Below are 15,467 nucleotides of genomic sequence, written 5' to 3'. Positions count from 1 at the left end.
AATTAAATAAATACAAAACCATTTTTCTACGCTATTTCATTTTACTTCGAGATGCATATTTTAATGCAACCGCTCAGAGTTATATGTATTGACTATTCACATGTATATGGGTAGTCAACATGTACTTGCATTGATATTCTTATGCTGTTAATTCTTTATTTATATATATTTTTTTGCAATTGTCGAATTTTTTTTCTGAATTACTACTTCAGTTTTATTTAATCACAATCAAAATCCATCCAGTGCTTTCAACATTTGATACATAACTTTAAGAGTTCAATAGAAACTTAGAAACCTCATTTCTAACATGGTTATTTTATGCGTAAAATAAGTACCATATCTATAGAAATGATAAAGAATTACAATTATAATTATATATGATATAATATTTTTCAATAAATTGCATTTCAAACTTTTCTCAGCACCATACAGTGTGAATTTCGTAAAGATTTACGTTCCAAATATGCAAAATGTGGATGCATCGGAATTCTTTTCATAAATAATATCTTGAACATTAAATTTAAAAAAATCTTCAAATTTATTGCGTCTAATGTATTTCCGACATAAATAAATAATTTTTGATCATTTACATTCAGAAACATGCATAGAAACTTGATTTAAATAGACCTACACTCAATTTTTCTTTAACTGACAGCCATTTTTTATATCTAATCACATGACTTAGATGATCGATGTTGAAAAACAAACATCAAAATCATGAACTAGAATGATAATAGTTATATAAAAATCACATTTTAAAGTGATTTTATCGTAGGCCGGAAAATGGCCTTATAGATAATGAACCTTTGTAATATATATACCCGCAGTATTTTTGTTTAAATTAAGGATACACTGTCTAGTTTTGAGAGTATGCCAGGGCATCAACAATAGTGGGAAACATGGGATAATTTGCATAACGGGCGAAGCCCGTTATGCTAAAATTATCCCATGTTTCCCACTATTGTTGATGTTCCTGGCATACTCTCAAAACTAGACAGTGATTCCTTATATTTCCATTTCATTGTGAAATAAAATTGTAGATTTAGACTTTAAGAATGTAGACATAGGTTTAAATTACATGAGGACTTCTATACCAATTTCAATATTCCTCGCCCACTGACGTCAAGCATAAAGGCAGCCGCACGAAATTTACATGCATATTTGGCTTCCTTAGCATCAGACATAGTTACAGATGCGCACGAGATTTGCATGCATATTTGGCCTCATTAGCTCCTGAACGATCGACCTGCCTAATTTATTTATCAAAGAATTTTCATGAAATCAACTCTGCTAACTTTCAAAGAGTTATCACAGAGGCAAAATATTAGAAATGAAAATTATTATACATGTATATAATTCATAGTTTTTCTCAAAGTTTTCTGCTATTAAGTTTTTATTTTCATTTTAATTTTAGATCCAGTACAGCGTATTCTCGTGGTTGATTACAACACATGGAAGACAGAGCTTTCTGGTCTGTATTTATTCAGTTATCTCTACATAACTCATCCCCCCACAATGATAATTTTCTTAGAAAAAAAACTCTTTAATATATAGGACATAGAATCAAGCGAAGTCTACATAGGATCAACAGTTAGCACCGTATGAAATTCAGAAATTAAAGCCTTTAAAATCATTCAATACTAGATCCATACCCTTAAAAATTATGGTGAAACTAAGAAAACTATACCAACTTACTCGATCCCGGTTAAAACTTAACAATGACAGGAACTTTCTCCTCATATTTGATATTTTAAATAGCTAATATTTTTAACCATATTCCATATCCATTTATATCCATTCGTACCGGAATACTTACATGTAGCGCAACTAGTTTATAAAACATAAAAAATAGGCATTTACATTGTGATTGGGGTTGGACCCCAACCCCTTCAACATTTTTGTCCTGTATATGTATGACATGCACTACCTGATATCGTAGCTTTTGTCTTAATAATATCTTTTCCGACTGATACATAGGATATTATATGAACAGTTTAAAAATGCTTATTGATACAGAAGGCTTACTTTATCGATATCAGATAGTGCATAAAAGAACACAAAAATAGGACAAAGTTTTATCCACTCCAGAATTCGAGGAAAAAAATGGAAGGGTTAACAGCCCGAAGTTTCTATGATACATAGTTGTGAAATCGGAGATATTTTATTTATCTTTTTTATTCATTTCTGACGATCATAGTTAGATGTATACTGTTAAATCTGACAATTATGAAATTAACAAAAGGCGACTTTAAATAGAGGAACATTACAAGTTTGTATATACAACTACAGGGCAAGAATACCGGTATAATCCATGAATTTTATGTTGTAAATACTGACTTTTTCTTGTGGATAGTTACTCATGATATTTCATTTTTATTTTTCAAGATCAATTCTGCACACTGACATATGATGAGGTGTCAGTGTTATTCTGTTTTCTGTGTTCTGACTCCGGTCCTCCTGACTTCACTGACACAGAGTGGCTGGACCTGCTTAACGGGATACGACAGTTAGCGCACCGTATAAAATATAATCCTGTAACACGTGAGGAAGCACAGCAGACTCTGGACAGACTGAAGTCACGTGATTACCTTTGGGAAGACCAGGACAAGATAACGGAGGACACAAAGGATGAGACAATGTATAAGATAGCTTCAATAAAGAGTTATATACCATTCTATTGCAGTAGTTATGACACAGCCAGTGTGTACCTGAGATCACGGGGATACAACGGAGAACCTGGAGAGAAGTGTGTCTGTGGTGTCTGGTATGTCTGTGATTCCTTACTGATACGCCGTCTACAGATGAACATACTGACTCACGTCACCATGGAGGACACTGATATATATGATGAGATACACCAGATATGTAAGTCAGTGGAGAAATGTGATTTATTCATATCCCTTTTCAGAATTTTTGAATGATTGTACATGTATCATATTCTGGAGTGAATTATAATTAGAAACATATACTGCAGGTTTCCGTATAGTTCTAGGTATTTATTCGTATTTTCCTTTATCAATCTCAAGAACTTTAATGAAGGTAAATTTAGAAAATCTGGACCCGGTTGTATCAACGGTTCATTAAATTTAATGAATTATTAAGTCTAATGATTCATTAAATTCTTAATGATACATTAGTTAATAAAGTCATTAAAGTGTGTTGTACAAAACCTTTATTAGAGTCTTATTACTTAATGAATCATTAAATATTTAAGAATTCATTAAAGATTTATTAACATTAGGGGAATATCCCACAATGCAAGTTTAATGATGCTTTATTCATTTATTAAATGTCGATACAACCGGATCCTGAAGAATAAAGTTAATTAAAAAGCTTTTAACTCACAGCTTTAAAAACTCCGCGTCGATAACTGAAATTGAATTTCAAATTAGCATCAGGGCGTTTAACTGTAAATGTTTTAAGGACCCTCTCTACACTAGCGCAAATTTTTTTTGGACATTGAGAAAAATATATCGTATAAAGGAGTTAATGTTAAGCTTATTTATCTAATTTTCACTGTACGTGGTGCGTAGCATTTATCCCGGGAAAAATGTTCAAAGACATTACAGTATCAGTGAAAAGAAATCACTGTTAATTATTTCAATATAGAAAAGAAAACATGTAAATAACACGTTCAGTTAATTTATCTTGGCCTTTTAAATGTAGTAAGCCGTGTTTAAATCCGCACTTGTCGCGTTCATAATTTATTCTACCGAAATTAGAATCAGTGATCACCCCCCCCCCCCCCCCCCTTCCCAACGAAAAAAATAAAATTCTAAAATCAGCGTCAAATAGAGAATACTGATAATAATTTTCTTTAATGCATAATATGAATATAGAGAAAACATGTAAATAACACGTTCAGTTAATTTATCTTGGCCTTTTAAAATGTTAAGAATACTTGAATTAATTACACACACAAATTGAGTCAACATTAAATAATTCTAAATATATGTACAAGAAAGTTACGGCACGGGTTCGAATCCCACTGTGGGGCGTGGACAGGTCCTTTGGAAGAGACCGTATAAACCGAGGTCCAATGTCGCAGTAGGTAATACGGCCCCCTGATTCTAAGGTATGTTTCTACAGTTGGAGTGATCTGCCCCTATATCTATATTCTAAAAGATGGAAATCTTTAAAATATATTACACAATTTGTGTGTGTAATTAATTCAGTAGTAGTACTTAGACAGGTCCTAAGATTGTGCCTAAACCGTACTTACTACCCTACTTAAGTCAAAAACTTAGCATGCTTTATGTTACGAGACCCAGAACTTTTAGTGTGCAGTGTAGAAAGGGTTCTAAAGACAACAGTGTAAAAGTATTATATTGGGCGGTGTATTCTTTTCAGCGCTTTTGGCGAAAAATACTTCCGCTAATTAGGCCTATAGTACATCGCTTAATGTCTTGAATATTGATACATGAATAAGAACATAATGAAATGCGCTAAATCAAATCTACGCTAACTTGTTTAAAATCACTTTCCGCTAAATATCGTATACGTCAAATATACATGTAATTATACATTTACAGTATTTTTTTTCTACAGTGAACATTCCAGTAAATAATGTTATGAGCAGCAAAGATAAACGAGAAGAGTTTCTAAACGATCTAAAAAAGGAAGGGGAATCTGTAAACAGCAGGAAACCAACACATGACAGTGTAGATCACGTGACGTGGCTCTGGAGATACGGGAGACCTGACATCGTGAGATCCTGTATAGGTCTACATCCACACTGGGACATTTACATCATCGACAACAAAGCTTACAGAAAACCAAGTAAGAAGGAAACAAGATTATCTTTCCAGAAAATATCACCTCTCTGGCTTCAATATTATTAGAGGATTTTAATAAAAAAGGAAACTAATTTTGTCAGTATTGACCTGTTCAACATTTCCTAATACTTTAGACATTAGATCAATAAAAGCTTGAGGAGTCTACTCATCATAACATTATTACACCAATAATTTCGGCATTGCGATTTAAAGTCACTGCTTTTAAAAAAACAAGCTAATTCAGAGAATTTGTTTTCCCCCGCTTAGGGATCGAAAAAAGTAAACGATGCGCAGTTCGGGGGTCGGGGGGTGGGGGGGGGGGGTTCGGATCTCCTTGACTGAATTTGTAGAATTATTGAATGCATACATGTTTACTGAAGCAAATAAAATATACCAATATGGATATGTATATAGGGAATTCTTTTAATATGGAAATTTATCACACTAGTACTGTAATGATGATTTTATGAGTTTGTACAAACCAGACCTCATATATTTCACATGCTGAATACTATCATTTAGTAAAAGAAAAAGTATTTCGAAAAAAAATTGGATCGTCGGAGATGCGACATAGGGCCCTCTCAGAAATGAATCGGGAGACATACCACTAGACCACGGAACTGCTTTACAATGACACAAATTATATGCAAAGATGAAGTCACATACATGTTTATATTCACGTTCGATATTGTCAAAATTTTACACAATGCATGGTGTCTATATTAGCTTTTATTAAACAGTTCTAATAGTTGTAATAAGAATATAAAGTCCATTGAGAACCTGTTTTATACGTAATAATGCTGTTCATGCCCCCGTGCTAAAAATACTGTATACAGGGTTATTTTCGTCCCGCTTTATTTTCGCCCTTTCAGACTTGCAAAACATTTTGCTCAGTCTTAATTTCGCCCCATCACAGTTTTGTTTAGAAAACATACCGTATTTTTAGGTCACCTGAGTAAACTCAGGTGACCTATCGCTATCCGTTTTCGCCCGTCGTCGTGCGTCGTTCTTCGTGCGTTAACATTTGAACATTTTCAGCTTCTTCTCTGAAACCGCTGAACCAATTTCAACCAATTTGGCATATAGCATCTATGGGTGAAGGGGAACAAAAATTGTGAATTTCATGGTCCCTGCCCCCCCCCCACCCCTTGGGGCCTGAGGGGTGGGGCCAAAACCACTAAAATTGATGCAATCTTTAAAAATCTTCTTCTTTACTCCTGGAAATCAAGCAGTCAAACTGTTTACATGATTGTAATCAGCGTTAAGTCCTCTACCAAAATTGTGAAATTCATGGCCCCGGGGTCAGGGGTTCTAGTGCTAGGGCGGGGCTATATAGATCATATAGTGAAAATGCATTATTTATTTGAAAATCTTCTCCTCTGCTTCTGGGTATTTAATAAACTAACCAAGTACATAGTTATGTTGAATAAGGCTGCCTCTTCCAAAATTGTGAATTTCATGGCCCCAGGGTCAGGGGATCTGGTGTTAGGGCGGGGCTCTATTGATCATATAGTGAAAATGCATTAATTCTTTGAAAATCTTCTTCTCTGCTGCTGGGTATTAAATAAACTAACTAAGTACAAAGTTATGAGGAGCAAGAGTGCCTTTTCCAAAATTGTGAATTTTATGGCCCCAGGGTTCGGGGTTCTGGTGTTAAGGTGTAGCTCTATTGATTACATAGTGAAAATGCATTTAAGTAAGCCTTTCCAAATCTTATTGGTTTTCTTCTGTAAATTCCTATTACTTTTCTTCCGCTGATTTTTTGTTTCGACATTTATCGAAGAGACTTTTTGTTCATCGTAAAGGTCATTAAAAGTTAGGAACAACTTTGACCCAACGCATATGAACTATGACCCCTTTTGAAGTTATTGCCCCTTTCGCAAGAAATGCTTGTTATCGCTACTCCTCCGAAACCGTAAACCGTAGAGGTACGCATGCTTCACCAATGTCTTCGACTAATTTAGTCGGTTCTCCAAACTGGGAAGTGCGAAAGAATTCCTATAAAACCCCTTTGAGTAGTTATTGCCCCTGAAAGTTTTAAAGCTTACAATTTTTTTTTAAACTTTTAAACAACAAGTGGTAAACATTTGGGACCAACTGCATGAGATCTTATGACTTTTGACCTTGAAAAGGAGGTCAAGTTCAAAGGTCAAGGTCATTCAAAATATGAGAAAATTAAGGTTTTTTTGTAGCTCCTTTGTTCTTCAACAAATTTTAAACATCTTTGCATCTTTGACATGTACTCTTAAAACCATTTCAGAGATTTCATGCTTGTCCCCTAAGATTGACCCCTCTAAAAGTTAATGCCCCTTTCAGTGCAAACCTTTGTTATCGCTACTTTTCCGAAACCGTAAACCGCAGACGTTTGAAACCTTCAACAATGTCTACGACTAATTTAGTAGACTCTTGAATCTATTCATTGCGAAAGGATTCGTCAACCATTTTTAGTAGTTATTGCCTCTTACAGTTTCTGATGTTTACGAAGAACTAAAAACTTTTTAGCGACAAGTTGTAAAGACATGGGGACAATGCATGAGATCTTTGGACCTTTGGCCTTGAAGATAAGGTCAAGGTCAGAGGTCAAGGTCATTTGGAAAGTATCAAAATTGCTAATATATGTTTTTTTTTGTAAATGACCTTGACCTTTGACCTTCATATTTGACCTTGACCTTTTCTCACAAGTTAAAAAGATATATTCATTACCTTTACCTAGATTGAGCTTCAAATGTAAAGTTCAACTAAATAAGTGTTTTTTATGACCTTGACATTTGACCTTGATAAATGACCTTGACCTTTGACCCATAGGTCACAATCAAGCTTAAGTACGTGAAGGTATTTACTCTCACTTTAACAAATACTTATATTATAACCACCCCCCCCCCATTCTCTAAAAAAAAAATCAATAGCTACCTAGAAAACTTTTGTACAAGTCAAACGAAACCAAAGATGAACATAAAATCCAGTTTAGCATGTACAAGACACCTCAAAGAAAGTGCCCTCAGAGTTTTACGGTGAGTCTCTTAAGTACAATTAAATTCTAGTGAATATTGGCAAAATCTACATTTTTTTCTGTCTGAAATTTAATTGTTGCTGAGTATAAAAATTAATTAAAGCTTGTATTGGCTATTTTTTCGATTGTTGTTAAGATCATTCGATTCTCCTGCTCTCCTATCAGTTTACCATATCTGTCAAAACGAAAGCGGCCTTTTTCAAATACATAAATTGCTACGCAACCTCAAATGCATGTATACCCGTTAATAACAATATCATAATTGTAATCAGACAATATCCCTTACATTTTAACTCGAAAACAATCTCATTCAAACTCACATATACACCCAGGAGCTTGGCAGAAGTTTATTAACTGGTACTACTTGACTGGACAATGAATCAAGGAAATCCCGGTAACTTTAACTCGACAATAATACAAGTAAATTTCAACGGAACCTGCGGTGTAGGGTTAGAGCACTCGACTGCTAATCCGAAGGTCCATGGATCGAATCCTCCTGGAAGACTTTTTAATTTTTTTTTTTTTTTTTGATTTTTTTTTTTTGGCGTTTTTCTGGTGTTTTTCTTCATTTTTTCAACCCAAATGACACGGAAAGACTTAAAAAGGTGGAAAGACGTCTTATTGTTCTCTGAACAATTAGTTTACTAGTTCTTTGAAAATCTTCTTCTCTGCTCTTGGATATTGAATAATATAACTAAGTACAAAGGTATGATGGGCAGGAGTGCCTCTTCTAAAATTGTGAAATTCATGGCCCTGGGGTCAGGGGTTCTGGAGTTAGGGTGGGGCTCTATTGATTATATAGTAAAAATACATTTTCTTTGAAAGTCTTATTCACTGCTCTTAGGTATTAGATAAACTAAGTAAGCACAAAGTTATGATGGGCAAGAGTGCCTATTCCAAAATTATGAAATTTATGGCCCCAAGGTTAGGGGTTCTGGTGTTAGGGTGGGGCTCTATTGATTATATAGTGAAAATGAATTAATTTTTTGAAAATCTTCTTCTCTGCTCCTGGGTATTAAATAAATTAACTATAGTAAGTACATAGTTATGACGAAGAAGGATTTTTTCTACCAAAATTATGAATTTCATTGCTCCAGGGTCAGGGGTTCTGTTGGTATGGCGGGGCTCTAAATGATTATATCTATTAGTGAAAATACATTAAATCTTTGAAAATCTTCTTCTATGCTCCTCTTGGATATTAAGCAGATGAATTACCTATTGTTATGATGAGCAACGTCCCTTTCTCCAGAGTTTTGAATTTCAAGGCACCAGGGTAAGGGGTACCAGGGGTGGGGGGCTCTACTTATATACTGAAAATGAATTAATTGTTTGAAATCTGCCCCTTTGTATTAATCAAACATTATTTTTGATAAGCAGTTTTAAGGGGGCCTTTTTAAAAATTGTGCAATGTGTGGAAGGGTCTTCTATGTTACAGTGTTAGGGGCTCTACTGATTATTGCTGAATATTGCTGATTAGTTGAAATAATTTCTGTTCCCATTAACTCAAACTATGAAATTGCTAAGTGTATATAGTCTGGAAATAAATGTTGAAAAAAGGTGTTAAAATTGTGAATGCCATAGCATCTAATAATAAAACATGAAGCAATTTCAATCACTTGAAAGTTGTTGCATGGCTCAGGTGACCTATATATCAATTGCTCAATTTAGGGCGATGGGGCGAAAATAAAACATTTTCTTGTTACAGTAACGAAATGTAATACAACTAGGAGACTTATTGTTCACAGAACAATTGTGTCTTTACACCTTCTTTGAACTGTTTTATATCTGACTCCTTAAAAATTATCCATAGTAAACCAAAATCTCTTAAAGCATTTTTAAAAAAAAGTCCTTATTCAAGGTCAAAGGTCTGCTTGACCCAATGCTTCTACCACTTATAGTTTTCAAGTATTTTAATAGTAAGTACATTAAAGGGCAAAACTCATTTAAGGGGTCATATTCTTTTGCACTTATACAATGAAAGGTCTAAAGACCCTTAAGTACATTAAATCTTTCCAAAATTATGAAATTTTTCTTCTTTTAAAAGGTTTAATCTGGGGTAAGAATGAAATCCTCTTGGATATTAAGTATATGTTGAAAGACAAAAGAATACAAAAAGAGCTAAATTTCACATATTTGCTTTGACCTATTGTTTTGATTTGGTCAAAGGTCAATGAATCTTATTGTTCTCTGAACAATATGCAGTTGGTCCCATATCAGAGTTTTGAAAATTTCAAGTTTCAGCACATAACCAGGGTCAAGGGGTTCTACTCCAAATTATGAAACAATTTATTTTTCATTTCTCTAGGTTCTGGTGGTATGGGGTAGCTCTACTTATATACTGAAAATGAATCTTTGAAAATCTTCTTCTGAAATCTGCTCACACGGCGGAAAAATTAATAACTAGGAGACTTATATTCTTTCCAAATTTCAAACATTATTTTTGATGAAGCAGTTTTAAAGCACAGAAAAAATAAAATTAAAGAAAAAATTGGGCCTTGACCTTTAACCTTGAAAAAATATTCAAGGTCAAAGGTCAAGGGTCATAATCTTTGAAAATCTTCATGCTTCTTAAATATTTTCAATTATTTGTTATGAGAGTAACATATAAGGGTGTGGAAGTTAGGCGTATCTTTAATACATTAATTATTTGGTTGAAATCTTTTAGTATTAATCAAACAAAAATAGGGTTTTAAAAAGGGTTAATGCCTTTTTAAAAATTGTGCAATGTGTGGACCTAGGGTCAGGTTTTATTTTACAGGGGCTCTACTGATTATTGCTGAATATTGCTGATTAGTTAAATACATTTTTGATTATTTGTGAATATTGCTGAAAGTTAAGGGGCAAACTACATTTCGTTCCCATACCCTGCACTATGGGTATTTTAAGTAACCAAACTTATGCAATTGCTAAGTGTATAAGTCTGGGAAATAAATGTTGAAAAAAGGTGTGAAAATTGTGAATGCCATAGCATCTACCAGGTAGCTTAAAACATGAAGCAATTTCAATCACTTGAAAGTTGTTGCATGATGCTCAGGTGACCTATAAGGCCCATGGGCCTCTTGTTTATAATTCGCCCAATCATGGTTAGGGCGAAGGGGGCGAAAATAAAACGGGGGCGACAATTTCTCTGTATACAGTAACGAAATGTAAGACAATAAATACTAATAAAACAAATCACTTGACACTTTGAGAGGGGTAAGAGAGGTCTTAGGGAGTTTTGGTATAAAATTGCATTGCAAAAGTTCAAAATCTTCTTGAAATAGCGTCAGGGTAGGATAGTGTTTCATACAGACAGAATGTATCAATTTACGACCTTGAACTTTGACCTTTTGACTTCAAAATTAAAAGGGGTCTTCCCTTAGGCCACAGGGAGTTGTTATGTAAATTTCATTGCAAAAGCCCAAAGGGTTCTCGAGATATCACGCGGAAACAAAAGTGTTATAACTGACAGAATTTGCGAATTTATTACCTAGACCTTTGACATTTTGACCTCAAAATCTGTAGGGTTCTTCTTTATTCCATAGGGAGCTGATATGCAAAATGTCATTGCAAAAGCTCAAAGGATTCTCGAGAACAAACATGCATAAATACATGTAACAGCCCCCCAAATTTACCGGGCCACCCCCATCGCCCCAGCAAAAAATCAAAACCCTTGAATGGCTTAAATAATATATCTGCTCACACGCTTTTTGTTGAAGTATATCTAAATAAGATTTTTATTGTATTAATTAAATCTGTTGGGGATAAAGGTTAAAATCCCATCCCCACTCCATCAAGTAACCTTTCTCTTTTATTGCATGTCTATAATGTAAAGTGTTTTGTCCACTGATTCATATCTCCCTCAATTAATTCGTGTACTAGAAATACATCATACACTTTAAAAATAAAAAAAGAAAAAAAAAACATTCCAAAAATAAGAAGCATGTCTTTGATTCCAAACCATCCACTAAAATTAAAAGTGTCGCATTAGTGTGAAATTATACAAATTGCCATTCTTGAAATAAAAAAGTTTAACCCTTTCCTAAGGCATTTCAACAAAGTTTTCTCGAGATATTTTTTTTTGTAAACTGTAGGAATCAAAACAGTTTTTTTTTGTTTTAAGCATTTAAACAAAGTTTTTTTCTGGATATATCTTGTAAACTTGATCATTCGACAAGCTTAGTCTGATTCTATCGCCTTTGTTATATGTAGATCAGAGGTCGGAAAATCCCGAGAAGTTGCGATTGATGTTCCGAGTGTTATCGAGATAAGAATGACAGTGCAAAACATATCGAAACAGAATACATACAACTGAAAAGCTTGAGTGTTATGAAGATCAATTATTTTAATAATAAAAAAAATATATAAAAAATTTGTTAATTGATAAAAAAAAAACTAGCTTGTAATTTCGAATTATTAATTGCCTATTTCCACTGTTTGTTTAGTCATATTTTTTATGATACATTTGGAAATCTTGAAAAAATGTTAGTCGTTCGAAAATTACATTACCAAAAAATTATCATTCTTGGCCCTGAAAAGCATTTCAACCATTAAAATAATTGAAAATTTTCTCAGCATGCAGCTTCTACCAATCTCAAAAGAGAGGAAGTGCATATTCCGAAAACTTGAAAAAAAGTTGTTCTACGATTTTAGATTTATTACATTCTCATTTAAGAAATACTTTATAAACTGTAAGTCGTCTCCTCATTCCTTTTATTGATCGGAGTAGTTCATCGTTGATTAAAGTAGTAATTGAAAAGGGATGTTCTGTCCTTATACACCTACATTTTATGTTCAATAGAACTGTATACATAATAAAGAAATGTATGTTAATCTTTCATTTATTTTACGTTTTTTTTTTCATTTTAGCTCACCCGAGATGAAGACTCAAGTGAGCTTTTCTGATTGCATTTTGTTCGTCGTCCGTCTGTATAGCTGTACGTCCAGCTGTCCGTCCTTCCCTCTGTCTATAAACTTTTCACATTTTAGACTTCTTTTCAAGAACCACTGGGCCAATTGTAATAAAACTTGGTACAGGTAAAAGAAGAGTTTAAATTGCCAGAAGAAAAGATCAAGTCCCTTCACAAGGGGAGATAATTAAGAAAGGACAAAAATAGAGTGGAACCATTAAAAATAATATTCTTTTGGAGAACCACTGGGCCAGAAAATCCAAACCTATGTGCAAGCATCCTGGGGTAGTGTAGATTCTGAATTGTACAAATCATAACCCCAGGGGAAGTGGCGGGGTTAACATTTTGCAGGAGAAAAATTATAATATTTTTCTCAAGTACCACAGGGTCAGAAAAGCTAAGACTTATGTTGAAGCATCCTAGGGTAGTGTAGATTTCAAATTGCTCAAATCATGACGAGGATAGGGCGGGCCGGGCCAAAATAGGGATTCAAAGTTTTACATGGAAATATATGGAATAAAAACTTCTTCTCAATAACCACCGGAGCAGAAAAAGCTGAAACTTATGTGGAAGCATCCTGAGGTAGTATATTTTAAATTGTTCAAATTATTACCCATTTGATAGGGTTGGGTCACAATCTGTACAGTGTATTACAAGGGGGGAATTTGGTAAAGAACAGCATGGTCAAAGCTACTCAGGTGAGCGATGTGGCACATGCGCTTCTACTTTGTAATTTATACGTCTGGTTTTCACTTTTTCATTTTTTTTTTTCGTTTCAGGTAAATACCATAGCTATCAGCCAATAGTCCGATGTCTACTGTACTGCTTACTGTTTACTGAGAAATATCAGCTGAATCTCAATGACAAATCACAAAAAACCACAATGGAAAAAATCAGAGACCAATATTTCCAAATGGTTACTGCAGGAAGCTCAGTAGATATGCCAGAGGAAATCACAGAAACACATAATGATGTGATAACATTTAAATCAGACGACATCAGACATGATGTCATGTACGCCTTTGTTACGGAGTGTTTGGTGGAGGACAGTGATCTGGAGTTTTTCCTGACCACGGCGTCACGTGATGTGATATATGAATACTGCAGACTCTTATGAGATTATGAGAGGAGTGAGGGAGAGAGATGTCTGTATATACCGGACAGACCGGAGAAGATGTACGACCTCTTCATAGACAAACTACAGCTGGACATCATCACACACTGTACCGTGTCTGACGAGGGGATTCATAACAGGATCAGTAAACGTTGTAAGTATTTATAATGTTTAACTGCACACAAATACTTCATCTATAAATCTGATCTAAAAAAAAATCTGCGTTTCTTTATGCAGGTTTACTTTGATTTGAGAGAGTTAATTTACATATTATATTGCCATAGGTTGTCATTTGAGGCATTTCTATAACTTGATGCTTGAAATATTTTACATTTTTGGGTTTTTTAAAATACTACAAAAGCCGGATAGGCTCATTTCTGAGAAAAAAAATTCGTTATAACGAGTTTGTTATCTCGTTATAACGAGTTAATTATCTCGTTATAACGAAATCTCGTTATAACGGTCTCGTTATAACGAGTTAATTTTTCTCGATATAGCGAGTTTAAAAATGGTCTAAGTGATATAGGAAGTATGGCATATAAAACCGAGTCGATCAAGTTTGTTTAAAGTGTGTATTATAAAGATTTTATTGAAAAACAACAAACTAGTTTTGTTTTTTTTTTTCGAGGGGTTGTTTCTGTGATTGCAGTTCGCTTATTTATAAACGATGCAGTTGACATATGAGTGGACAGTAGCTCCCGAATTTTACGCCCATGACTTAATTGCTGATGTCTCCATATCCCCCTTCTTCAAAACATTTCTTACTCTAAATATAATATATATCACACTGTAATATAATATATGTTGCATCAACGCCTTTATAACCTTGCTATTATAATGTACTAATTTAGGAACTTAGACATTGATTGTGAAAGCTTATAAGTCATCCAAAACGTCTTTTATTGGAGAAAGTTGTCATACATAAAGTGCCAAACTTTGAAGCAAGTACATTTGGCAATAATTTTTTTTTAATATTGTGTCCTTAGAGACGTTCACGTATCAATGTATAAATGTGTTCTGTTTAAAGATTGTTAACTCTGTGTTAAAATTGTTCGACACGTGCACTTCCCTTATCTATGGTGAAAGATTACTATTGACGTCATAATAACAATGACGTCAATTTGTAAATGTGAATTTGCTGAGGAAAATTTATTTGAAATGTGTTTTCCTTTTATCATTTATTACTTTATATATTATTAAAAGTAGTTTCTTCTAACATTGAAATATCAATTTACACTGAATATAAACAATACACTTTACAACGAATACATGTGCATGTAGTTTTTTTTCTGCATTTAATTCTAACACGATGAGTTGAATTTGAAACGAATTATAATAGAATAATAAAAAATAAACTAGATACGATCTCGTTGCGAGCAACGAGTGGGTCTTCCGTTCGATTTTTGATGAGATGAGATCAGATTTTGATTGAGATTTTCATTCTAAAGTAATGATTAACCATAATCTGTAAAAAGACATTGAATAATAAAGACTTCTTAAATCGACTTTTGGCCCCTCACGGCCCCTAATATCAGTGATCGGCCCTTTTTCTTTATAACATTTTAAATCTCTCAGGATTATGAACACTTTTTGTTCAACAACTATTCAGAGATTCTTTTTCGTTTTCGAGTTATTCCGAAAAGAAATATTAAGGGACCAGCCCTTCAACACCCTAATGG

General features: G+C 33.9%; 1 protein-coding gene across 1 annotated transcript; it reads left to right on the top strand.

Moving 5' to 3' along the window:
• Positions 1–1,414: 1,414 nt before the first annotated feature.
• Positions 1,415–13,791, top strand: LOC134229088 (uncharacterized; the record flags this gene model as incomplete). The annotated part of the gene is made up of 4 exons (XM_062710799.1): positions 1,415–1,471; positions 2,386–2,865; positions 4,549–4,779; positions 13,454–13,791. Coding segments are annotated over 4 exons (1,106 nt in total), but the record flags the coding sequence as incomplete, so codon positions are not given.
• Between the last annotated feature and the right edge of the window lie 1,676 nt (positions 13,792–15,467).

This window comes from Saccostrea cucullata, unplaced genomic scaffold (assembly GCF_032062105.1).
Source record: "Saccostrea cucullata isolate Sc308-1 unplaced genomic scaffold, CSIRO_AGI_Scuc_v1 ctg14292, whole genome shotgun sequence".
NCBI classification, from domain to species: Eukaryota; Metazoa; Mollusca; class Bivalvia; order Ostreida; family Ostreidae; genus Saccostrea; species Saccostrea cuccullata.
Note: the sequence above shows the minus strand (reverse complement) of the source record. Positions and strands in the feature narration are given on the sequence as shown.